The sequence below is a fragment of the Ascaphus truei genome, chromosome 12 (assembly GCF_040206685.1).
Source record: "Ascaphus truei isolate aAscTru1 chromosome 12, aAscTru1.hap1, whole genome shotgun sequence".
In the NCBI taxonomy this organism is placed as follows: Eukaryota; Metazoa; Chordata; class Amphibia; order Anura; family Ascaphidae; genus Ascaphus; species Ascaphus truei.
The window spans coordinates 21,042,844-21,068,814 of NC_134494.1; the positions used below are offsets into that span (position 1 = coordinate 21,042,844).

The 25,971-nt window shown below is 53.5% G+C and overlaps 1 protein-coding gene across 1 annotated transcript in view; it reads right to left on the minus strand.

Moving 5' to 3' along the window:
* TH (tyrosine hydroxylase) overlaps nucleotides 1–25,198 on the minus strand; it is a 73,120-nt gene extending 47,922 nt beyond the window's left edge. The window contains exons 1-4 of the mRNA XM_075566914.1: nucleotides 25,096–25,198; nucleotides 12,492–12,689; nucleotides 1,413–1,587; nucleotides 843–931 (exon numbers count right to left, since the gene is read on the minus strand). Coding sequence (XP_075423029.1) covers nucleotides 843–931; nucleotides 1,413–1,587; nucleotides 12,492–12,689; nucleotides 25,096–25,185 — 552 coding nt within the window. The 5' untranslated portion in view covers nucleotides 25,186–25,198. The remainder of the gene's footprint in view (nucleotides 1–842; nucleotides 932–1,412; nucleotides 1,588–12,491; nucleotides 12,690–25,095) is intronic.
* Nucleotides 25,199–25,971: the final 773 nt, after the last annotated feature.

Below are 25,971 nucleotides of genomic sequence, written 5' to 3' on the forward strand. Positions count from 1 at the left end.
GGCAGCTGTGATACAGCAGGGGGCAGTCGTGACACAGGACAGGGGGGGCAGCTGTGACACAGCAGGGGGCAGTCGTGACACAGGACAGGAGGGGGCGGCTGTGATACAGCAGGGGGCAGTCGTGACACAGGACAGGAGGGGGCAGCTGTGACACAGCAGGGGGCAGTCGTGACACAGAACAGGAGGGGGCATTTGGGTTACAGCAGGGGGCAGTCGTGACACAGGACAGGAGGGGGCAGCTGTGATACAGCAGGGGGCAGTCGTGACACAGGACAGGAGGGGGCAGCTGTGAGACAGCAGGGGGCAGTCGTGACACAGAACAGGGGGGGGCAGCTGTGACACAGCAGGGGGCAGTCGTGACACAGGACAGGAGGGGGCAGCTGTGATGCAGCAGGGGGCAGTCGTGACACAAGACAGGAAGGGGCAGTTGGGATACAGCAGGGGGCAGTCGTGACAGAACAGGAGGGGGCAGTTGTGATACAGCAGGGGGCAGTCGTGACAGAACAGGAGGGGGCAGTTGTGATACAGCAGGGGGCATTTGTGACACAAGACAGGTGGGGGCAAATGACAGGAGGGGGTAGCAGTGACACAGATGATCTGAGAGAGTTCTGGGTGAGAGAAATAGGGCAGGGAACATTGAGGGGTTCATTAAATAGAGGAGTACAGCTGGAGATCCTGTAGGGTGCGAGGCTTTATGGGATAGGGGAGGTGTTGGCATGCTGCTTGTAACCCCGCAGTTGTGCCGTGCTTTGCACTGCATTGTTGTCCCTTCTGGCAGAGGACGGGGAAAGGACTTCTGCCTCAGTGACAGTTTCTGTATACTCTGGTAGACGGGGGCTTACCGGGTGATCCAGATCCAGATCCGGATCGAACTTAGTCACCAAATGGTGACATTTGTCCAGCTCAGAGATTTTAGTAGGAAACCAGTGAACTGGAAAGAAGAGATAAATCTGTCAATGCAATAAGGCACTCAGGAGCTGGGTTACTGCAATAAGGCACTCAGGACCTGGGTTACTGCAATAAGGCACTCAGGAGCTGGGTTACTGCAATAAGGCACTCAGGAGCTGGGTTACTGCAATAAGGCACTCAGGAGCTGGGTTACTGCAATAAGGCACTCAGGAGCTGGGTTACTGCAATAAGGCACTCAGGAGCTGGGTTACTGCAATAAGGCACTCAGGAGCTGGGTTACTGCAATAAGATGATACCGTGTCAGTCCAGAGGCAATGGGGCACTCAGGAGCCATAGGATTTTGCTGGGTCACTACCAAAGTACTAGGGAGTTTAGTTACTCCAATAGGATGTCACAGGATCTCTGCAGATCAATAAGATACTCAGTATCTTAGAGATGGGGAAGTGACAGCCACGTCCCGTCTGAGACCCCAGGTGTCCCCTTCCCAGCAGATCAGGGCGTACCTTTGTCCTCACGTGTGCTCCTCACGTCCTCAGACACCCTCCTGATGGAGCTCACCAGCGTGCTTAGGTCCGAGCGATGCACCTCACAGCGCACAAAATACTCCAGGTCAGGGGGGGGCCCCGGTGCCATCCTTCCAGGGCGGGTCTCCAGGTGTTGGATTTTGGCTTCAAATGTCTGGTTGGTGACAAAGAAGAGTGTCGAAAGTCACTGACATGAGACACCCTGACCCCCACTCAGTATGCTAGAGAAGCCGATTGCCATATGAATGTGTCCAAGCATGGGGGGGGGGGGAACGACTTCACAGCATATTGAATAGTGACTCCCCTGACCTGTTTGTTCCTTCTCTCTCTACACACTATCACTTCACTGTCACTTGGTGATGCATCAACTCCTTTTGCTTTAGGTTACATCTCTATACATATCATATGCAGACATATCTATTCACCCCTCCTGTCCTCACAGCTGCTATCCAGTTCCACGTCCCTGATGCCTGCAGGCTATATCCTCAGATGGTGCTCTGCCGCCTTAAAAAGTATATGTCTGAAACGGAGCTCCCCATATCTCCTCCTAAACCTTGCCTAATATCCCCTTTTTCCATCTCGGTAAACGCATCCACCATCCACCATGAGTGGCTCAGTGAGTAGAGTCGTGTAGAAGAAGGAGAACAGTCTCCGCATCCAAAGTGCAAAAAAATGATAGGTGAATCCCAAATAAGGTAAAAAATGTATTTATTAAATAATCAGCTTGGCAATGGGGTAGGAAACGCACCAACGCGTTTCGTCCGATAGGACATCTCTGTGAAGCACCAATTACCACATAACCTAAATACCAGTGAGTAGAGACGCTGACTCACTGTAAACAACGACACTGAGTTTGAATCAGGGGAACCTGGCTCAATTCCCAGTGTCAGCTCCTTGTGACCATGCGCAAGTTTCTTTTCACAGAAGAAATTGAGCAGGTTGGCTGGAGGCCTTGTTCGGGGTGCCAATTAGTGTGGCGCCACAGGTGGAGGTGGGCAGTAAGCCGGAGAAGGAGATGGCTGGGGAGCGAGTGGCCCGATGACACAGATGCAAGCAAAGAGAGTGGAGGGCCAGTCTCTGCATTGCTGCAAGAGGGGCTGGCGAGGTACGCTGGTCGGGAGCAGAGAACCCAGGCAGGACGTCGGTGAGAGCATGGGGATGGCGGAGCAGCCCAGCAGAGCCAGTGGCAGCCGAGCTGCTAGGTGCAGGTAGAAAGGAGAGGTTCAAAGGGAGACAGAGGCATAGGAAGGCTGGGGTGGGGCTGGCAGAGCTATTGTCTTACATTAAGGAAGTGTTGACCAGGCTTAACAGCCCGGGGGAGAGTTGGGATGGTGTGTGTCACGTAGCAGTAGGTACCGGTAAGTCCGGAAGCGGGAGTTGTGGAATCCAAGGGGGAGAGGGATAGTACAGTGTAGTGCAGCTTTGGGTGGGATGGAGGTTCTGGTCAGGCAGGGGATAATAGAGCGGGGGCACTGTAGGGCATTAACAAAACATGTGGCTCCGTGTCCAGGGGTGATGAACGAGAGGGGCAGGGGAAGCCAGCAGAGCAGCCGGTGGGGGATGCTGGGGAAATAACTGTTGCAGACGTTGCCAGGTTTGGAGTTGTTGGAGAAGGTGGGGGAGAAGGGGTAGTGAGGAAGAGAAGGAGCAAGTCAGCGCCAAGCTGGGAAAGCAGGGGGCATATGGCGGGCTTCTTTAGAGCCCCTCTTTGCCAGTGCTAGGAATGTCTTCTCTGGGGGTGCTGCCCAAGAAAGAACCGGGATAATTTTGCCTAAACCACCACCAGAAGAGGTATCCACAAATGACACTATTTACGGGGATCTGTGCCGGATGACCTATGCGTCTTTTGATAGGGTGGTGAATCCGGTTAAGGTTTGCTGTCAGGGCACGTTGATGACCACGGTCGATATTGAATCGGCCTTACATTTGTTGCCGGTGAACCCTGGCTGTTTTCATTTCTTGGCCTGTTTTTTTTGGGGGGTGGGGGGTTGAATCTGTTTGCACATGGGTTGCTCAATTTCTTTGTATTAGTTTGAATCCTTTAGTACGTTATTGGAATGGGGGGTAAAGAAGGAGATGGAGACTATGAGAGTCATTCACTATTTGGACGGCTTCTTATTTGTAGGGCTACAGCTAAGGCTGTTGGTGGGGTGTTTGCGTCTGTCTGTGTGTGCTCTGCAGCGGGCGGCTTCTGTTACTTGAGCTTCAGAGGGTTGGGAGGGGATTACGGGCATGTGCACGCGGTGGCGGGGTGTCAGGCTTCAAGGGGCGCGCCCCTGAATGTGGGCAGGTGTTGACATAATTCTCAGGCATCTCCACTGCCTGTAAAAGGCATCAGATCCAAAGATGCTTTGCTCCTGTCTCCTGTGCTGCAGTGCACTTTCTGTTCCTGGTGCAGTTCTCGGCTGATCCTTAAACCTGGTTCCGATTCTGGCTCGCATACTGACCACTCTGCTCACCCTGATCCTGACTCTGGCTCATATCCAGACTACTCTGCAGGCCCTGGGTCCGACTCCGGGTTCGCATTTTGATTGTGTGCCTAACATAATGGCTGCTTCGGTATAACTCAGTATTAGTATTATACTTAAGAATATATATCTATCTTTGTGTACTTTTTTCTTTTTCCTCTGTTATGTGTACGTTTTAGTACGTCTATTTATTTGTTTCCTCTTAGTTGCCGTCCGTCAGCTACTTTGTGATGGTAAAGGCATGTACGACCTAGCCTTAAACTGATTGGATCAGATGCAACATGTGATCTATGGCGTGAAATCGGAAGTGCTTTAAATAAGTGCTCATCAGATTATACTCCCAGAAGAAGCCTTATGGCAAAACGGCCGTCGGGGTCCCTATGCGCACCGCATCTCCGCTGTCCTCATTGGTTTTCTGCTGATATCTTCTGGCTGATTCGCGCTTGGTCTGCAGGTGGAGGGAACCGGGGTTTCTCACTCTCAGATGTACCTATCCGTTATGGACTCTCCACTCTTCTATGTGACGAACCGGCGCCATGCGAGTATCAAGTATCATACAGTACTTAGTAGCGGAGCTCTCTGGTCCCAGTTTAAATGCCTGCCCCCTTGGATTGTATTAATTACCATCTATCATACTGTGATCACTACTATCAGGCAACTGGTGTTAACCTTTGAGTCAATGTATCTTTTGCTGCTGACTTTCACCATGGATTACACTCCGTATTAACCTACTGTGATATGTTCCTCATCTGTATCTTGGACATTGTATAAGTATCCTCATACTATTCATGTTTTTGGGAGCCTCATACTCTCTTATCAATGATGCTATTTACCATGGGGCTGTTTCCTGCTGATTCAATTTGGATCCGGAGCCTTTAGTGGTTTTTCTACTTCCATCTATTTTACTCCTTGTCCTACAGATTTATTGGATGATTATACTCTCTTGTCATATGTTTCCACCTTATACTTTGCTAGGTAGGAGTAATGTGTGACCGACCGGTCTGATTGACATCCCAGGGGAATTTTCTTTTCCCTTGGCTTGTATTTATACATACTTTCACAGATACATATGTACATATAGGTGTGTGTGTGTATATATATATATTGTGATGCCATCGCGGTCCTCTAGGGACTGAATAGGGCAGCTATAGGACTTTTGGCAGCGCAGAGTTTATTCCTCAAAAAGAAACCATCAGCTGCTAACTAATGAATCTAATCAGCCTGCTCTGAATAGGCAGGAAGTGCTTTAAAAGACTGAAAGCTGCCATGCACTAGGAGACTGGTTTTCCCCAGAGAAGGGGCAGAGACAGAGGTGCTCCCCAGCTAACGGAAGCTGGTTAAAGAAGCTGGTAGAGAGTGAGAGACACTGCTTGGAGAGCCGCGCTGAAGCAGTGACGTCTGGTTACAGAGGACATACAGGAGTTTCTCTGAGCTCACGTGGGGCCGAGTTCCCTAAGGAAGAAAAGGAGGAGAGATTGTGCTGAAGCAGGGACGTCTTCTCCACAAGGACTAAGATAAGCAAAACCCTTTCTATTGTATGCAAAGACTGTGTTGTTACTTTATTGCCTATGCCACGGGATGTTTTGACTTGGGAACCAGCTTAGCTGGCCAAGCAGTTAGTGAGGGTGAAAGCTACGTATAGTTAGCTTTCCCTAGTGGAAATAGGATTTAATTTTATTTTTTGGTTTTCTTAAAGGGACGACGGGCCCGTTGTTTGATTTAATCCTTGTAAATAAACCCCTGCTTAGAAGATACAGTATTTCCGACCTTAACCTGGGACAAAAGAGACTGCAACGTGGTGTGGACATCCCAATATGTATGTATGTATATATGTATAAGATCTATGACGCGCAGAGCTGGATATCAGTACAACGCGCAGAGCAGGATATACGTACAATGCGGGAGCTGGATATACGTACAATGCAGAGAGCTGGATATACAATGGTGTGAAAAAGAAAGTACACCCTCTTTGAATTCTATGGTTTTACATACCAGGACATAATAACAGTGGAGTTCTTGGTCGACTCAATGACTGCAAGGTTCCCAGGTCCTGTGGCTGCAAAACACGCCCAAATCATCACCACTCCACCACCGTGCTTGACAGTTGGTATGAGATGTTTGTGCTGATATGCTGTGTTTGGTTTTTGCCAAACGTGGTGCTGTGCATTATGGCTAAATATCTCCACTTTGGTCTTGTCTGTCCAAAGGACATTGTTCCAGAAGTCTTGTGGTTTGTTCAGATGCAACTTTGCAAACCTAAGCCGTGCTGCCATGTTCTTTTTAGAGAGAAGAGGCTTTCTCCTGGCAACCCTTCCAAACAAACCATAGTTGTTCAGTCTTTTTCTAAATGTACTGTCATGAACTTTAACATTTAACATGCAAACTGAGGCCTGTAGAGTCTGAGATGTAACTCTTGTTTTTTTTATAATTTCTCTGAGCATTGCACGGTCTGTATGGAAAATAGCTGAAGCGCTCAAATGCAGGTATATCTCAAAATGATAATAAGCCAGACCACTGTACCAGGGTACTAACAATTGATATAGTACCTATTGTGTCATATAATGGGTACTATCCTCCTGAAGACAGGTGGTGTGTGGTGCAACCCACTCACCATATGTCTCATTGGCAGGTTCCCCTGAAAAATATGCAAATACTCACATCCTGGTAGGGCAGGCAGGCAGGCTGTGCAGCTACTCAATGCAATACAGGGAAAAGGGAGACCAAAAAGCGCACCAGCACAAACGGAGCAGGAAGAAACCAGAACAAAAAAAGGATTGAAAAAGAACGCTGCGACGTTCGAAATGCATTGGATGGGTCTTTTGCCACATTAAAGTGCCCTTTTAATCATTTTTTTGTTCTGGTTTCTTCCTGCTCCGTTTGTGCTGGTGCGCTTTTTGGTCTCCCTTTTCCCTGCATTGCACGGTCTGACCTTGGGGTAAATTTGCTGGGACGTCCACTCCTGGGAAGATTGGCAACTGTCTTGAATGTTTTCCACTTTTCAATAATCTTTCTCGCTGTAGAGTGAGGGACTTTAAATTGTTTGGAAACTGCCTTATAACCCTTCCCAGATTGATGGGCAGCAACAATTGCTTCTCTAAGATCATTGCTGATGTCTTTCCTCCTTGGCATTGTGTTAACACACACCTGAATGCTCCAGACCAGCAAACTGCTAAAACGTCAGCTTTTATAGAGGTGGTCACATTTGCTGATGATCAATTAATCAAGGACATTTGATTAACAGCACCTGTCTGCTACTTAGCACTTAATTCCTATGGAAGCAGTAAGGGTGTACTTAGTTTTTCACACATAGCTTCTCCATTTTGGCTTTATTTTTGTTAAATAAATCATGACACGGTGTAATATGCCATGTGTTGTTGTTCATCTGAGGTTGTATTTACCTAATTTTTAGACCTGCTAAGGAACAGATGATTGTTATTATACCCTGATATGTAAAACCATGGAATTCAAAGAGGGCGTACTTTCTTTTTCACACAACTGTATATATGACGCGCAGAGCAGGATATTGATCTATAAAATGAAGAACAATATATGTCTAGAACATGGGAAGCAGTATATATAGCAAGCAGAACAGTAAATATAGTATAACAGTAAAGTAAATATCTATAACATGCAAAGTAATGTGTTGCAGGCTCCTATGTCAGAGAAGGGTTAATGTTTGTTCCTGGTCAGTGCAGGTTATGGGGGCTGCTGCAGTGACTGAGCCTGCAGGCGTGTTCTTCCCCTCCTGCCCTGCACCAGGGTATCTGTGCCAGGTATCTGCACATCAATGCATTATCCCTAATGTGACAGGCCTATCACATTAGGAGAGCTGGGAGAGCAGACAGCTAGCACATACACATGCAAATTACATTAGATCTGTCTGCCTTTCTATCGCAGCCAGAGGGCACTCACACAGCTACCAGCGCAGAGCATCTCACTCACACAGCTACCAGCGCAGAGCATCTCACTCACACAGCTACCAGCGCAGAGCATCGCACTCACACAGCTACCAGCGCAGAGCATCTCACTCACACAGCTACCAGCGCAGAGCATCTCACTCACACAGCTACCAGCGCAGAGCATCGCACTCACACAGCTACCAGCGCAGAGCATCTCACTCACACAGCTACCAGCGCAGAGCATCTCACTCACACAGCTACCAGCGCAGAGCATCGCACTCACACAGCTACCAGCGCAGAGCATCTCACTCACACAGCTACCAGCGCAGAGCATCTCACTCACACAGCTACCAGCGCAGAGCATCTCACTCACACAGCTACCAGCGCAGAGCATCGCACTCACACAGCTACCAGCGCAGAGCATCTCACTCACACAGCTACCAGCGCAGAGCATCTCACTCACACAGCTACCAGCGCAGAGCATCTCACTCACACAGCTACCAGCGCAGAGCATCGCACTCACAGCTACCAGCGCAGAGCATCGCACTCACACAGCTACCAGCGCAGAGCATCTCACTCACACAGCTACCAGCGCAGAGCATCTCACTCACACAGCTACCAGCGCAGAGCATCTCACTCACACAGCTACCAGCGCAGAGCATCGCACTCACAGCTACCAGCGCAGAGCATCGCACTCACACAGCTACCAGCGCAGAGCATCACACTCACACAGCTACCAGCGCAGAGCATCTCACTCACACAGCTACCAGCGCAGAGCATCGCACTCACACAGCTACCAGCGCAGAGCATCGCACTCACACAGCTACCAGCGCAGAGCATCTCACTCACACAGCTACCAGCGCAGAGCATCTCACTCACACAGCTACCAGCGCAGAGCATCGCACTCACACAGCTACCAGCGCAAAGCATCGCACTCACACAGCTACCAGTGCAGAGCATCGCACGCAGGGAGCTGCGCAGAGCATCTCATGCACACAGGGACCTGCGCAGAGCATCTTACCCACACAGGGACCTGTGCAGAGCATCGCACCCACACAGGGACCTGCACAGAGCATCTCACATAGCTACCAGCGCAGAGCATCTCACGCACACAGGGACCTGTGCAAAGCATCGCACCCACACAGGGACATGCATGGAGCATCTCACACAGCTACCAGCGCAGAGCATCTCATACACACAGGGATCTGTGCAGAGCATCGCACCCACACAGGGACCGGGCAAAGCATCTCACCCACACAGCGACATGCGGAAAGCATCTCACCCACACACGGACCTCCGCAGAGCATCTCACCCACACAGCGACATGCGCAAAGCATCTCACCCACACACGGACCTCCGCAGAGCATCTCACACACAGGGATCTGTGCAGAGCATCTCACACACACAGATTCATGTGCTGTGCAGAGCATCTCTCCCACACAAATTCCAGCACAGAGCATCTCACACACAGAAACCTGGACACAGCATCTGAGATGTATGTATGTATGTATGTATGTATGTATGTATGTATGTAAAGAGAACAGCAAGCACTCCAATTCAAAAATGTACATTACCATCCAGCAGGGCAGCAAGAAAGAGGCAGCACTCAGAAGTAAGTATAAATGTAAATGGATAAAAGAAAATTTTGCAACAGTAAGCGTGCGTTGAAGGGGTTGTTGGGGGCTGAGCGTGGTGGAAGGCGGCCATTTTGGTGCGTATCGGGCGGGAAGGTAAGCAGCCTGGTGAGCGCGGAGCGTGTGGGAGAAGCGTACATTTTGCTACAGTAAGCGTCAGGGCGCCAACAGAAATCATGGGGCCCGGGACAAATGAAAGGAGCAGGACCCCCTCCCCCAACCCATAGCGTACTCCCCCCCCCCCGAACCCATAGCGCACCTGCCACGAAAAAATATCTTTTAGCGCGCAACTTTTACTTAACTGTTTTCTTATTGTGATACAGAAAAAACATTACAATGCAACCTGTTTATTTTTATATTTTCAACAAAAGACATGTGACTGCCTGTCTGGGTGGGTGAATGACAGTGGGTGGGTGAGTGGGTGGGTGAATGACAGTGACTGGGTGGGTGAATGACAGTGACTGGGTGGGTGAATGACAGTGACTGGGTGGGTGAATGATGGTTGAATGACGGTGGGTGGGTGAATAACGGTGGGTGGGCGGGTGAATGACGGTGAGTGGCTGGGTGAATGACATTGGCTGGGTGAATGACATTCGAATGACAGTGGGTGGGTGGGTGAATGACAGTGGGTGGGTGAATGACAGTGGGTGGGTGGGTGAATGACAGTGGGATGGTGGGTGAGTGAATATTGAATGTGGGTGGGTGAATGACGGTGGGTGGGTGAATGACGATGGGTGGGTGGGTGAATGACAGTGGGTGGGAGACAGTGACTTGGACATTTTTGCAGAGTAACGGTGCCGACGATGCGGGAAGGTAAGCGGCCTGCTGAGCGCGGAGCGTGTGGGGGAAGCGGACATTTTCCCAGAGTAAGCGGGGAGAGCGGGCGAGAGGGTGATGATCTTGTGGGGCATATTTAGTATGGGTAAGCAGGGACAGCGGACTGCTGAGCGTGGAGCGGGCGGGAAGGCGGGGGGAGTGTGAAGCTGCCATGAGCTAGTGGCGTGGACGGGTAAGAGGGGGGGTGGACATCAGAGAGGTGGAGCGCAGTAATCGTCATGCTGAGCGCGGAGTGACGGTCTTGTGGGGCATGATGATTGAGGAGGTGGAGAGGATAGTAAAGGGCGCAGGGAGAGACCGGGTTGGAAAGTGGTTTACAGTTACCAAGGTCGGTGGGTGACTCCGCAGGGGTGATCCCAGGGGTGTAGGGTGAGTCCGCAGGGAGAGAGTGTCCGAGGCTATGCTGAGGGCTCAGTTTAGGCTTCAGAGTCTCGGGTGACAGTCCCATGGGGTATGGTGAGTCTGCAGGGGTGAGACTCTGTGGCAGTATTTGTGTGTGTCTGTGTGTGTCACAGTGTAGTAGGTGTGTCCGTGATGTCAGCATACCTCTTGGCCAATGAGAGCCGTGGGGGAGGCGGGGCATGTGCGGGCGGACTGACGGACCAATGAGAATCCCCACATCTACTAACAATCAAACAATTTTCATTTTTATATATATATAGATAATAGATAACAGACACATACAGTAAGATCGACGTTTCTATCCCACGGAGGGATCTTCCTGGGGTTGCACAACCCGAAGAAGAAGATCCCTGTGTGGGATCTGAACGTTTTTCAGTACACTTCTGAGTGCCGCCTCTTTCTTGCTGCCCTGCTGAATGTTTAAAACCAGAGACAGAACATAAAACACAGACAGAGCTCAGTTTTAGCACATCCAGTGATACTCATACACGGTACAGTGCCTAAATATATATGTATAAATATCTATTATGTAAAATGGTCTTTTAGTTTAACATTCTTGGCCAAAATTGTTGTAAGCCCCTGAGCCAACTGCACGGCAGACCACAATTCAGGGGTCCCTAACGCTAATATAAATTCTTAATAACCTGTGTAATAACAGGAAGAATGATTTATAGTAAATCTGTCAATATTAGTTGCAAAGTTCTTAGTCTAAAGTCTAAATATATATTGCCATGCTCAGTAGCACTCCTCTGTGACACTCATATGCTTATATATATGTTGTGGTTATTTTTGGGGTTCAATAGGAGCTTGTTAGGTGTCCAGTATATTTCACAATTGTGTTTCAGCTAGTCTTGGCTGATTGGAGGGTGGCAACCTCCTACTTAATTGAAGCTCACCCCCTCCCACATTTAAATGGTTAAGGGCTCACTCCATAGCATCTTCCACACAGGGGAACTTGTTTGCTTGCAGGATGGTTGTGACAACTCTAATACAGAGTGCTTTTCCTGGTAATGTACAGGTTAATAAAGGCTTCAATCAGACTTAGAACTTTATAGATATTTAGATAATAGATATTAATACATATATTAATAGGCACTGTACCGTGTATGAGTATCACTGGATGTGCTAAAACTGAGCTCTGTCTGTGTTTTATGTTCTGTCTCTGGTTTTAAATATATATTGCCATGCTCAGTAGCACTCCTCTGTGACACTCGTATGCTTATATATATGTTGTGGTTATTTTGGGGGTTCAATAGGAGCTTGTTAGGTGTCCAGTATATTGCCCTGCTGAATGGTAATGTACATTTGTATACATCTTTATATTACATGTGGCCCTCGGTTATCCGACTGAATCAGTTCCGGAAACGAGCATCGGGTACTGAAAACGTAAAGCGGATCCCATGATCACGGGCAGCGCCAAGCGTCGGTTAATCCATTCGGCCGTCGGATAGTCCGTTCCGTGGCCGTGGATTGCTTTGTACCACGTCGGATAATCTGTGCCCCGTCGGATAATCCGTTTCGTGGATTGCTTTGTGCCACGTCGGATAATCCGTGCCACGTCGGATAATCCGTTCCGCCGTCGGATAATCCGTTCCGTGGCCGTGGATTGCATTGTGCCACGTCGGATAATCCGTTCCATGGCCGTGGGTTGCATTGTGCCGCGTTGGATAATCCGTTCGTGGTAAAGCGAGACGACGGATAGCGAGGACCGCCTGTTTAAACGGGCATCGGATGGGTCTGTGACTGGATTACCTGCAGGTCCTCTTGCAGTGGGAGGGACATACTGCCACTGCTGCCCCTACGGGAGAAAGGACTTACCTCAAACACTTTGAGTGTGCGTGATAAAGAGGAGGGCTTGTTCCCCTTGAGGGAGAAAAGCAGATTAACTGTGGCTTTGCCGTCCTTCTCCTCAAACACCAGGGACTCTGTGCAATCTGCAGCCTCTGCAGCAGCAGCCTCCCTGTCCTTCCGAGCATCTTCTATCAAACTCTGCCTCCTGCCTAGGAAGCGGGTAGACTAAAGAAGAGAGAGACATAGGGAGTCACAGAAAGAGAGCGGGGCACAGGGAGTCACAGAAAGAGAGAGGGGCACAGGGAGTCACAGAAAGAGAGAGGGGCACAGGGAGTCACAGAAAGAGAGCGGGGCACAGGGAGTCACAAAGAGAGAGGGGCACAGGGAGTCACAGAAAGAGAACGGGGCACAGGGAGTCACAGAAAGAGAGAGGGGCACAGGGAGTCACAGAAAGAGAGAGGGGGCAGGGAGTCACAGAGGGAGTCAGAGAAAGAGAGAGGGGCACAGGGAGTCACAGAAAGAGAGCGGGAGACAGGGAGTCACAAAGGGAGCGGGGCACAGGGATTCACAGAAAGAGAGCGGGGGACAGGGAGTCACAAAGGGAGCGGGGCACAGGGATTCACAGAAAGAGAGCGGGGGACAGGGAGTCACAAAGGGAGCGGGGCACAGGGAGTCACAGAAAAAAAGAGGGACAGGGAGTCACAGAAAGAAAGAGGGGGACAAAGAGTCACAAAGAGGGCGGCAGAGGAAGTCACAAAGAGGGGGGCAGAGGGAGTCACAGAGAGAGAGGGGGACAGGGAGTCACAGAGAGAGAGAGGGGCACAGGGAGTCACAGAGAGAGAGGGGCACAGGGAGTCACAGAGAGAGAGAGGGGCACAGGGAGTCAGAGAGAGAGAGGGGCACAGGGAGTCACAGAGAGAGAGGGGCACAGGGAGTCACAGAGAGAGAGGGGCACAGGGAGTCACAGAAAGAGAGCGGGGCACAGGGAGTCACAGAGAGAGAGGGGCACAGGGAGTCACAGAGAGAGAGAGGGGCACAGGAAGTCACAGAAAGAGAGCGGGGCACAGTAAGTCACAGAGAGAGAGAGGGGCACAGGGAGTCACAGAGAGAGAGAGGGGCACAGGGAGTCACAGAGAGAGAGAGTGGCTCAGGAAGTCACAGAGAGAGAGCGGGGCACAGGGAGTCACAGAGAGAGAGAGGGGCACAGCGAGTTGCATCTCTTCTCTCCCCACCTGACCCCTTTCTCTATGTATGCATGCCTTTATTTATATAACACCATTTATGTACATGGCGCTTTACAGCAGCAACACACGTGACATAATATAACACATCATGGGAATAAAAGTAACAATAGAAAAAAGGAGTCCCTGCCCCGAAGAGCTTACAATCTAATTGGTAAGTAGGAAGAACGTACAGAGACAGTAGGAGGGCGTTCTGGTAAGTGCGTCTGCAGGGGGCCAAGGTCGTATGAGATGTATAGTATCAGCCAACGGAGCCACTCATATGCTTGGTTAAAGAGTTGTGTTAAGGTGGGCCTTAAAGGTGGATAGCGAGGGGGCTAATCGGGTATTGAGGGGAAGAGCATTCCAGAGGTGTGGGGCAGTCAGTGAAAAAGGTTTTAGGTGGGAGAGGGCTTTAGATACAAAAAGGGTAGAGAGAAGACATCCTTGAGCAGAATGCAAGAGTCGGGCAGGTGTATAGCGAGAAATTAGGGCTGAGATGTAAGGAGGGGCAGAAGAGTGTATACAGTAGCTTTTCAGATGAGGAGAATTTTGTAAGTAATACGGGATTTGATAGGAAGCCAGGAGAGGGATTTCAGCAGGGGAGACGCAGAGACAGATTTAGGAAAGAGTAAAGTGATTTTACTGTAGCAGCGTTTAGGATAGATTGCCGGGGAGACAGGTGAGAGGCAGGAAGGCCGGACAGTAGAAGGTTACAGTAGTTGAGATGGGAGAGAATGAGGGCCTGTGTTAAAGTGTTGTCAGTGGAGTGACAGAGGAAAGGGCGTATCTGTGCAATGTTGCGGAGGAAAAAGTGACAGGTTTTAGCTACATTGTGAATGTGAGGGAGGGGTTATATGTGTGCTTGTAATACTGGGTGTAGGGTTGTCTTTTTCCAAGACACGGACGGTAACCTCACACAGAGAGTCAGCTCTGCAGCCAAGACACACGGACAGTAACCTCCCACAGAGAGTCAGCTCTGCAGCCAAGACACACGGACAGTAACCTCCCACAGAGAGTCAGCTCTGCAGCCAAGACACACGGACAGTAACCTCCCACAGAGAGTCAGCTCTGCAGCCAAGACACACGGACAGTAACATCCCACAGAGAGTCAGCTCTGCAGCCGAGACACACAGACACATCCCACAGAGAGTCAGCTCTGCAGCCAAGACGCACGGACAGTAACATCCCACAGAGAGTCAGCTCTGCAGCCAAGACACACGGACAGTAACATCCCACAGAGAGTCAGCTCTGCAGCCAAGACGCACAGACAGTAACATCCCACAGAGAGTCAGCTCTGCAGCCAAGACACACAGACAGTAACATCCCACAGAGAGTCAGCTCTGCAGCCAAGACGCACAGACAGTAACATCCCACAGAGAGACAGCTCTGCAGCCAACACACACACAGACAGTAACATCCCACAGAGAGTCAGCTCTGCAGCCAAGACACAGTAAGATCCCACAGAGAGTCAGCTCTGCAGCCGAGACACACGGACAGTAACATCCCACAGAGAGTCAGCTCTGCAGCCAAGACACACGGACAGTAACATCCCACAGAGAGTCAGCTCTGCAGCCAAGACACACGGACAGTAACATCCCACAGAGAGTCAACCCTGCAGCCAAGACACACGGACAGTAACATCCCACAGAGAGTCAGCTCTGCAGCCAAGACACACGGACAGTAACATCCCACAGAGAGTCAGCTCTGCAGCCAAGACACACGGAGAGTAACATCCCACAGAGTCAGCTCTGAAGCCGAGACACACTGACAGTAACATCCCGCAGAGAGTCAGCTCTGCAGCCAAGACGCACAGTCAGTAACATCCCACAGAGAGTCAGCTCTGCAGCCAAGACACACAGACAGTAACATCCCACAGAGAGTCAGCTCTGCAGCCAAGACGCACAGACAGTAACATCCCACAGAGAGACAGCTCTGCAGCCAACACACACACAGACAGTAACATCCCACAGAGAGTCAGCTCTGCAGCCAAGACACAGTAATATCCCACAGAGAGTCAGCTCTGCAGCCAAGACACACAGACAGTAACATCCCACAGAGAGACAGCTCTGCAGCCAAGACACAGACAGTAACATCCCACAGAGTCAGCTCTGCAGCCGAGACACACGGACAGTAACATCCCACAGAGAGTCAGCTCTGCAGCCAAGACACACGGACAGTAACATCCCACAGAGAGTCAACCCTGCAGCCAAGACACACTGACAGTAACATCCCACGGAGAGTCAGCTCTGCAGCCAAGACACACGGACAGTAACATCCCACAGAGAGTCAGCTCTGCAGCCAAGACACACGGACAGTAACATTCCACAGAGAGTCAGCTCTGCAGCCAAGACACACGGACAGTAACCTCACACAGAGAGTCAACCCTGCAGCCAAGACACACTGACAGTAACATCCCACAGAGTCAGCTCTGCAGCCAAGACACACTGACAGTAACATCCCACAGAGAGTCAGCTCTGCAGCCAAGACACACTGACAGTAACATCCCACAGAGAGTCAGCTCTGCAGCCAAGACACACGGACAGTAACATCCCACAGAGAGTCAGCTCTGCAGCCAAGACACACGGACAGTAACATCCCACAGAGAGTCAACCCTGCAGCCAAGACACACTGACAGTAACATCCCACGGAGAGTCAGCTCTGCAGCCAAGACACACGGACAGTAACATCCCACAGAGAGTCAACCCTGCAGCCAAGACACACTGACAGTAACATCCCACAGAGAGTCAGCTCTGCAGCCAAGACACACTGACAGTAACATCCCACAGAGAGTCAGCTCTGCAGCCAAGACACACGGACAGTAACATCCCACAGAGAGTCAGCTCTGCAGCCAAGACACACGGACAGTAACATCCCACAGAGAGTCAACCCTGCAGCCAAGACACACGGACAGTAACATCCCACAGAGAGTCAGCTCTGCAGCCAAGACACAGTAAGATCCCACAGAGAGTCAGCTCTGCAGCCAAGACACACTGACAGTAACATCCCACAGAGAGTCAACCCTGCAGCCAAGACACACTGACAGTAACATCCCACAGAGAGTCAGCTCTGCAGCCAAGACACACGGAGAGTAACATCCCACAGAGAGTCAGCTCTGCAGCCAAGACACAGTAAGATCCCACAGAGAGTCAGCTCTGCAGCCAAGACACACACACATCCCACAGAGAGTCAGCTCTGCAGCCAAGACACACGGACAGTAACCTCCCACAGAGAGTCAGCTCTGCAGCCAAGACACGGACAGTAACATCCCACAGAGAGTCAGCTCTGCAGCCAAGACACACGGACAGCAACATCCCACAGAGAGTCAGCTCTGTAGCCAAGACACACGGACAGTAACATCCCACAGAGAGTCAGCTCTGCAGCCAAGACACACGGAGAGTAACATCCCACAGAGAGTCAGCTCTGCAGCCAAGACACACAGACAGTAACATCCCACAGAGTCAGCTCTGCAGCCAAGACACACAGACATCCCACAGAGAGTCAGCTCTGCAGCCAAGACACAGTAACATCCCACAGAGTCAGCTCTGCAGCCGAGACACACGGACAGTAACATCCCACAGAGAGTCAGCTCTGCAGCCAAGACGCACAGACAGTAACATCCCACAGAGAGTCAACCCTGCAGCCAAGACACACTGACAGTAACATCCCACAGAGAGTCAGCTCTGCAGCCAAGACACAGTAAGATCCCACAGAGAGTCAGCTCTGCAGCCAAGACACACTGACAGTAACATCCCACAGAGAGTCAACCCTGCAGCCAAGACACACTGACAGTAACATCCCACAGAGAGTCAGCTCTGCAGCCAAGACACACGGAGAGTAACATCCCACAGAGAGTCAGCTCTGCAGCCAAGACACAGTAAGATCCCACAGAGAGTCAGCTCTGCAGCCAAGACACACACACATCCCACAGAGAGTCAGCTCTGCAGCCAAGACACACGGACAGTAACATCCCACAGAGAGTCAGCTCTGCAGCCAAGACACACGGACAGTAACATCCCACAGAGAGTCAGCTCTGCAGCCAAGACACACAGACAGTAACATCCCACAGAGTCAGCTCTGCAGCCAAGACACAGACATCCCACAGAGAGTCAGCTCTGCAGCCAAGACACACGGACAGTAACCTCCCACAGAGAGTCAGCTCTGCAGCCAAGACACGGACAGTAACATCCCACAGAGAGTCAGCTCTGCAGCCAAGACACACAGACAGTAACATGCCACAGAGTCAGCTCTGCAGCCAAGACACACAGACATCCCACAGAGAGTCAGCTCTGCAGCCAAGACACAGTAACATCCCACAGAGTCAGCTCTGCAGCCGAGACACACGGACAGTAACATCCCACAGAGAGTCAGCTCTGCAGCCAAGACACACGGACAGTAACCTCCCACAGAGAGTCAGCTCTGCAGCCAAGACGCACGGACAGTAACATCCCACAGAGTCAGCTCTGCAGCCAAGACACACGGACAGTAACATCCCACAGAGAGTCAGCTCTGTAGCCAAGACACACGGACAGTAACATCCCACAGAGAGTCAGCTCTGCAGCCAAGACACACGGAGAGTAACATCCCACAGAGAGTCAGCTCTGCAGCCAAGACACACAGACAGTAACATCCCACAGAGTCAGCTCTGCAGCCAAGACACAGACATCCCACAGAGAGTCAGCTCTGCAGCCAAGACACACGGACAGTAACCTCCCACAGAGAGTCAGCTCTGCAGCCAAGACACGGACAGTAACATCCCACAGAGAGTCAGCTCTGCAGCCAAGACGCACGGACAGTAACATCCCACAGAGTCAGCTCTGCAGCCAAGACACACGGACAGTAACATCCCACAGAGAGTCAGCTCTGTAGCCAAGACACACTGACAGTAACCTCACACAGAGAGTCAGCTCTGTAGCCAAGACACACGGACAGTAACATCCCACAGAGAGTCAGCTCTGCAGCCAAGACACACGGAGAGTAACATCCCACAGAGAGTCAGCTCTGCAGCCAAGACACACAGACATCCCACAGAGAGTCAGCTCTGCAGCCAAGACACAGTAACATCCCACAGAGTCAGCTCTGCAGCCGAGACACACGGACAGTAACATCCCACAGAGAGTCAGCTCTGCAGCCAAGACACACTGACGACAGCTAGTGACCTCTTGCCCTGTATAAAAGTAGAATGCTTGGGCAAGGTTAGAGAGCATTCAACAAGTTTAGCAGTTGTACTGATCAGAGTGCTCCATTATAAGGAAAGGACCTTGAGGAGTGATGTGTGCAGTCATGCTCTGTGCAGCTCTATACTACAGCCTGTTAATTTGCAGGGGCCAGCAGCATGTTCTAGAAAATCGATAGCGTGCGGAGTCGCAGCTGGCAACAAATGTCACAGGAACTCAGTACAGGACATATTGGAAATCCAAACAAGACAAAAAAGAAATCCTCCCACGCGTTTCGCACCGAATGGCACTATTTCAAAGAGGGTTTTAGATACACTGCTTGTTGCAGATACACTGCTTGTTGCAGATACACTGCTTGTTGTAGATATACTACTTTGCAGTGCATTGCTGCTTCAATAGCAGTTAAGCGGTTAATAATACCTTTACTGGTGTAAGTGAGGGGCAGTTGAGGAGGGGGGGGGTGGGTGCAAGGATGAGGCACTGAGAGGTGACAATCAGTGCGACAGGGAACGATCAGACATAACAACTCAGATCAATAGTTCCACTTACAGTGATCAGAAGGGGAGCAGCCTGTGTGCACGAAGTGGATAAAGGGGAGAAGCCTGTGTGCACGAAGTGGATAAAGGGGGGACAGCCGGTGTGCACTGACATGGAGAGAAAGGGGAGCGGGGTGACATCCCAGAGAGGGTAATGGGTTGTGAACACAGATTAGGGGTGGTGGGGTTGGGAGCGCAGAGGGGGGCGGGGTGGGGAGTGCAGAGGGGGGCGGGGTGGGGAGCGCAGAGGGGGATGGAGTGGGGAGCACAGAGGGGGGAGGGGAGCACAGAGGGGGGGAGTGCGGAGCACAGAGCGGGGTGGGGGAGCGTGATGGGGAGCACAGCGAGGGGAGCGGGGGGGGTGCAGAGCACAGAGCGGGGTGGGGGAGCACAGAGAGGAGAGCGGGGTGGGGAGCACAGAGGGGAGCGGGGTGGGGAGCACAGAGAGGGGAGCGGGGTGGAGAGCACAGAGAGGGGAGCGGGGTGGGGAGAACAGAGAGGGGAGCGGGGTGGGGAGCACAGAGGGGGGAGCGGGGTGGGGAGCACAGAGGGGAGCGGGGTGGGGAGCACAGAGAGGGGAGCTGGGTGGGGAGCACAGAGAGGGGAGCGGGGTGGGGAGAACAGAGAGGGGAGCGGGGTGGGGAGCACAGAGAGGGGGGTGGGGAGCACAGAGAGGAGAGCGGGGGGGGTGCAGAGCACAGAGCGGGGTGGGGGAGCACAGAGAGGAGAGCGGGGTGGGGAGCACAGAGGGGAGCGGGGTGGGGAGCACAGAGGGGAGCGGGGTGGGGAGCACAGAGAGGGGAGCGGGGTGGGGAGCACAGAGAGGGGAGCGGGGTGGGGAGCACAGAGGGGAGCGGGGTGGGGAGCACAGAGAGGGGAGCGGGGTGGGGAGCACAGAGAGGGGAGCGGGGTGGGGAGCACAGAGGGGTGAGCGGGGTGGGGAGCACAGAGAGGGGAGCGGGGTGGGGAGCACAGAGAGGGGAGCGGGGTGGGGAGAACAGAGAGGGGAGCGGGGTGGGGAGCACAGAGGGGTGAGCGGGGTGGGGAGCACAGAGGGGGGAGCTGGGTGGGGAGCACAGAGAGGGGAGCGGGGTGGGGAGCACAGAGAGGGGAGCGGGGTGGGGAGCACAGAGAGGGGAGAGGGGTGGGGAGCACAGAGAGGGGAGCGGGGTGGGGAGAACAGAGAGGGGAGCGGGGTGGGGAGCACAGAGAGGGGGGTGGGGAGCACAGAGGGGGGTGGGGGAGTGTGATGGGGAGCACAGCGAGGGGAGCGGGGGGGGGTGCAGAGCACAGAGCGGGGTGGGGGAGCACAGAGAGGAGAGTGGGGTGGGGAGCACAGAGGGGAGCGGGGTGGGGAGCACAGAAAGGGGAGCGGGGTGGGGAGCACAGAGAGGGGAGCGGGGTGGGGAGAACAGAGAGGGGAGCGGGGTGGGGAGCACAGAGAGGGGGGTGGGGTGGGGAGCACAGAGAGGGGGGTGGGGAGCACAGAGGCGGGAGCTGGGTGGGGAGCACAGAGAGGGGAGCGGGGTGGGGAGCACAGAGAGGGGAGCGGGGTGGGGAGCACAGAGGGGAGCGGGGTGGGGAGCACAGAGAGGGGAGCAGGGTGGGGAGCACAGAGAGGGGAGCGGGGTGGGGAGAACAGAGAGGGGAGCGGGGTGGGGAGCACAGAGAGGGGGGTGGGGAGCACAGAGGGGGGAGCTGGGTGGGGAGCACAGAGAGGGGAGCGGGGTGGGGAGCACAGAGAGGGGAGCGGGGTGGGGAGCACAGAGAGGGGAGAGGGGTGGGGAGCACAGAGAGGGGAGCGGGGTGGGGGAGCACAGAGAGGGGAGCGGGGTGGGGAGAACAGAGAGGGGAGCGGGGTGGGGAGCACAGAGAGGGGGGTGGGGAGCACAGAGGGGGGAGCTGGGTGAGGAGCACAGAGAGGGGAGCGGGGTGGGGAGCACAGAGAGGGGAGCGGGGTGGGGAGCACAGAGAGGGGAGCGGGGTGGGGGAGCACAGAGAGGGGAGCGGGGTGGGGATAACAGAGGGGAGCGGGGTGGGGAGCACAGAGAGGGGGGTGGGGAGCACAGAGGGGGGAGCTGGGTGGGGAGCACAGAGAGGGGAGCGGGGTGGGGAGCACAGAGAGGAGAGCGGGGTGGGGGAGCACAGAGACGGGAGCGGGGTGGGGGAGCACAGAGATGGGAGCGGGGTGGGGAGAACAGAGAGGGGAGCGGGGTGGGGAGCTCAGAGAGGGGAGCGGGGTGGGGAGCACAGAGAGGGGGGTGGGGAGCACAGAGGGGGGAGCTGGGTGGGGAGCAAAGAGAGGGGAGCGGGGTGGGGGAGCACAGAGAGGGGAGCGGGGTGGGGAGCACAGAGAGGGGAGCGGGGTGGGGAGCACAGAGAGGGGGTGGGGAGCACAGAGGGGGGAGCTGGGTGGGGAGCAAAGAGAGGGGAGCGGGGTGGGGAGCACAAAGAGTGGGAGCAGGGTGGGGAGCTCAGAGAGGGGAGCGGGGTGGGGAGCACAGAGAGGGGGGTGGGGAGCACAGAGGGGGGAGCTGGGTGGGGAGCACAGAGAGGGGAGCGGGTTGGGGAGCACAGAGAGGGGAGCGGGGTGGGGAGCACAAAGAGGGGGGCGGGGTATCGGCACAGAGAGGGGAGAACAGAGAGGGGAGCGGGTGGGGAGAACAGAGAGGCACAGGGAGTCACAATGAGAGAGGCACAGCGAGTCACAATGAGAGGCACAGCGAGTCACAATGAGAGGCACAGCGAGTCACAATGAGAGAGACACAGCGAGTCACAATGAGAGAGGCGGCACAGTGAGTCACAATGAGAGGGGCACAGTGAGTCACAATGAGAGGCACAGTGAGTCACAATGAGAGAGGCACAGTGAGTCACAATGAGAGAGGCACAGTGAGTGAGGCACAGAGAGTCACAATGAGAGAGGCACAGTGAACCACAATGAGAGAGGCACAGTGAGCCACAATGAGAGAGGCACAGTGAGTCACAATGAGAGAGGCACAGTGAGTCACAAAGGGCCAGATGGGGTAACAGAGAGGCACAGGGATTCACATAGAGAGAGACAGAAACACATGGAGATAAAGGCACAGGGCGTCACAGCAAGAGAGGCACAGGGTGAGGGAGTCAGAGAGGCACAGGGAGTCAGAGAGAGGCACTGAGACAATGGCACAGAGACAGAGAGAGGCACAGGGAGTCAGAGAGAGGCACTGAGAGGATGGTACAGGGGATCAGAGAGAGGCACAGGGAGTCAGAGAGAGACACGGAGTCAGAGAGAGGCACAGGGAGTCAGAGAGAGACACGGAGTCAGAGAGAGGCACATGGAGTCAGAGAGAGGCACAGGGAATCAGAGAGAGGCACAGGGAATCAGAGAGAGGCACTGAGAGGATGGCACAGGGAGTCAGAGAGAGGCACAGGGAGTCAGAGAGAGGCACAGGGAATCAGAGAGAGGCACAGGGAGTCAGAGAGAGGCACTGGGAGTCAGAGAGAGACACAGTGGTCAGAGAGAGGCACAGGGAGTCAGAGAGAGGCACAGGGAGTCAGAGAGAGGCACAGGGAGTCAGAGAGAGACACAGGGAGTCAGAGAGAGGCACAGGGAGTCAGAGAGAGGCACTGGGAGTCAGAGAGAGGCACAGGGGTCAGAGAGAGGCACAGGGAGTCAGAGAGAGGCACTGGGAGTCAGAGAGAGCACGGAGTCAGAGAGAGGCACTGGGAGTCAGAGAGAGCACGGAGTCAGAGAGAGGCACAGGGAGTCAGAGAGAGGCACAGGGAGTCAGAGAGAGGCACAGGGAGTCAGAGAGAGGCACAGGGAGTTAGAGAGAGGCACTGGGAGTCAGAGAGAGGCACAGGGAGTCAGAGAGAGACACGGGGGTCAGAGAGAGGCACAGGGAGTCAGAGAGAGGCACTGAGAGGATGGCACAGGGAGTCAGAGAGAGGCACAGGGAGTCAGAGAGAGGCACAGGGCGTCAGAGAGAGGCACAGGGAGTCAGAGAGAGGCACAGGGAGTCAGAGAGAGGCACAGGGAGTCAGAGAGAGGCACAGGGAGTCAGAGAGAGGCACAGGGAGTCAGAGAGAGGCACAGGGAGTCAGAGAGAGGCACAGGGAGTCAGAGAGAGGCACAGGGAGTCAGAGAGAGGCACAGGGAGTCAGAGAGAGGCACTGGGAGTCAGAGAGAGGCACGGGGAGTCAGAGAGAGGCACGGGGAGTCAGAGAGAGGCACGGGGAGTCAGAGAGAGGCACGGGGAGTCAGAGAGAGGCACAGGGCGTCAGAGAGAGGCACAGGGAGTCAGAGAGAGGCACAGGGAGTCAGAGAGAGGCACAGGGAGTCAGAGAGAGGCACAGGGAGTCAGAGAGAGGCACAGGGAGTCAGAGAGAGGCACAGGGAGTCAGAGAGAGGCACTGGGAGTCAGAGAGAGGCACGGGGAGTCAGAGAGAGGCACGGGGAGTCAGAGAGAGGCACAGGGAGTCAGAGAGAGGCACAGGGAGTCAGAGAGAGGCACAGGGAGTCAGAGAGAGGCACAGGGAGTCAGAGAGAGGCACTGGGAGTCAGAGAGAGGCACAGGGAGTCAGAGAGAGGCACAGGGAGTCAGAGAGAGGCACAGGGAGTCAGAGAGAGGCACGGGGAGTCAGAGAGAGGCACGCACTCAGGGAAATCAGCAGACCGTGGAGGAGGAGGAGATGGAAGAGGGGACATTGGAATTGTTTCATTTAACTAATCCCATTTCCTCTCCTCACTTCCCTGCCTGAGGGGCCATCTCCGCACTGCAGGACACGCCTTGTCTAACTATGAACAAGCCGCAGTATGCAGCAGTGCTGAGCATGTCCCCAAATGTCACACTCGTCTCTGTTAAACCTTTCGCGATGCATTGTTTTGCAGCCCCTATGGCAGCGAAAAGGTTAATAAAGTACAAGAATTTAAAGGCACTTTAGATACCTTACAATATATATATATATATATATATATATTATAGGAGCCCTCCAATATTTATATCTGCTGCCCCATTGCTTACTATCCCTCTCCATACCCCTCCCGTTGGGGGTGACTGACCTGTCATAGGTGGTTGATGGAGAGAAAAATCAAACAATAAATGTGGCAGCACTGGCAAGGGTCTGTAACTAGGGAGTTTACTTGAATAGCGATCCTTTGTACCACTATACGATCCGTACATATGTTCATGACACTATGACATCCTGTTTCAGTGAAACAGGTCCTGAGTGCCTTATTGCCTCAGTGACCCTGTAACATCGTATCACAGTAACCTAGCTCCTGAGTGCCTTATTGCACCCTCAGTGACCCTGTAACATCGTATCGCAGTAACCTAGCTCCTGAGTGCCTTATTGCATCCTCAGTGACCCTGTAACATCGTATCGCAGTAACCTAGCTCCTGAGTGCCTTATTGCACCCTCAATGGCCCTCTAACATTCATTTTCAGTAGCCCTGCCCCCTAAGTACCCTGTTGCCTCGGCAGTGGCCCTGTACCTCCTTAAATTAGTATCGCAGGCAATAAGGCACTTCTGAAGTAGATTACCATCAGATGCCACATACCCCAGGATGCCTTATTGTTTGAACACAGGACAAAACACCTTACATGTGTACACCCGAATCAGTCACCCGAATAAAATTACCTCACAGCTTCTACAATCTAGGAATGATTTAGCTGGCAGTATACCGAGCCCAAGAGCTTGCAATCTGAACGCGCCTTACCAGGATGGCCTCGGCTTGTTTGGGGTCGAGCTCGGACACAGCCCGTCGGAAGCTCTTCCCTGCAGAGCCGGAGATGTTTGGGGTCGGCATCGCGACTCTCTTGGACGTGTGTTCTGTGCACCTGCTCCAGGCTCGGGGACTTTTATAGGGCACGTCTGACGTCACTGCTCCCCCCCCACCACCACTCAGCCTGAGGGAGGGGGCTGGACACTGCGTGTAACACCTCTCCCCCAGACCCCGTGCAACCTGCAGAACATAGCTCCTTCATTCGCTCCCAGGCTAGAGATCTGCAGAACATTTCGCCTTTAGCCTTCCCTGCTGAAGGTCTGCAGAATGTTGCTCTTCACATGGTTTATCATTCGGAGGCCGGCCCAGTGCTCAGCGCCCGCTTCTCTGCTGGAGGCGCTGCTCCACTTCTCCTGGCATGGTGCCCCATTGGATGTTGGGGGTCCCCATGACTCGGGTTTGGGGTGAGCATGGGTGGGGTGGTTCCCATGACTCGGGTTTGGGGTGAGCATGGATGGGGGGGTCCCCATGACTCGGGTTTGGGGTGAGCATGGGTGGGGGGGGTTCCCATGACTCGGGTTTGGGGTGAGCATGGGTAGGGGGGTTCCCATGACTCAGGTTTGGGGTGAGTATGGGTGGGGGGGTTCTCATGACTCAGGTTTGGGGTGGGTGGGGGGGTCCCCCATGACTCAGGTTTGGGGTGAGCATGGGTGGGGGGGTTCCCATGACTCAGGTTTGGGGTAAGCATGGGTGGAGGGGTTCCCATTACTAAGGTTTGGGGTGAGCATGGGTGGGGGGGTTCTCATGACTCAGGTTTGGGGTGAGCATGGCTGGGGGGGTACCCATGACTCAGGTTTGGGGTAAGCAAGG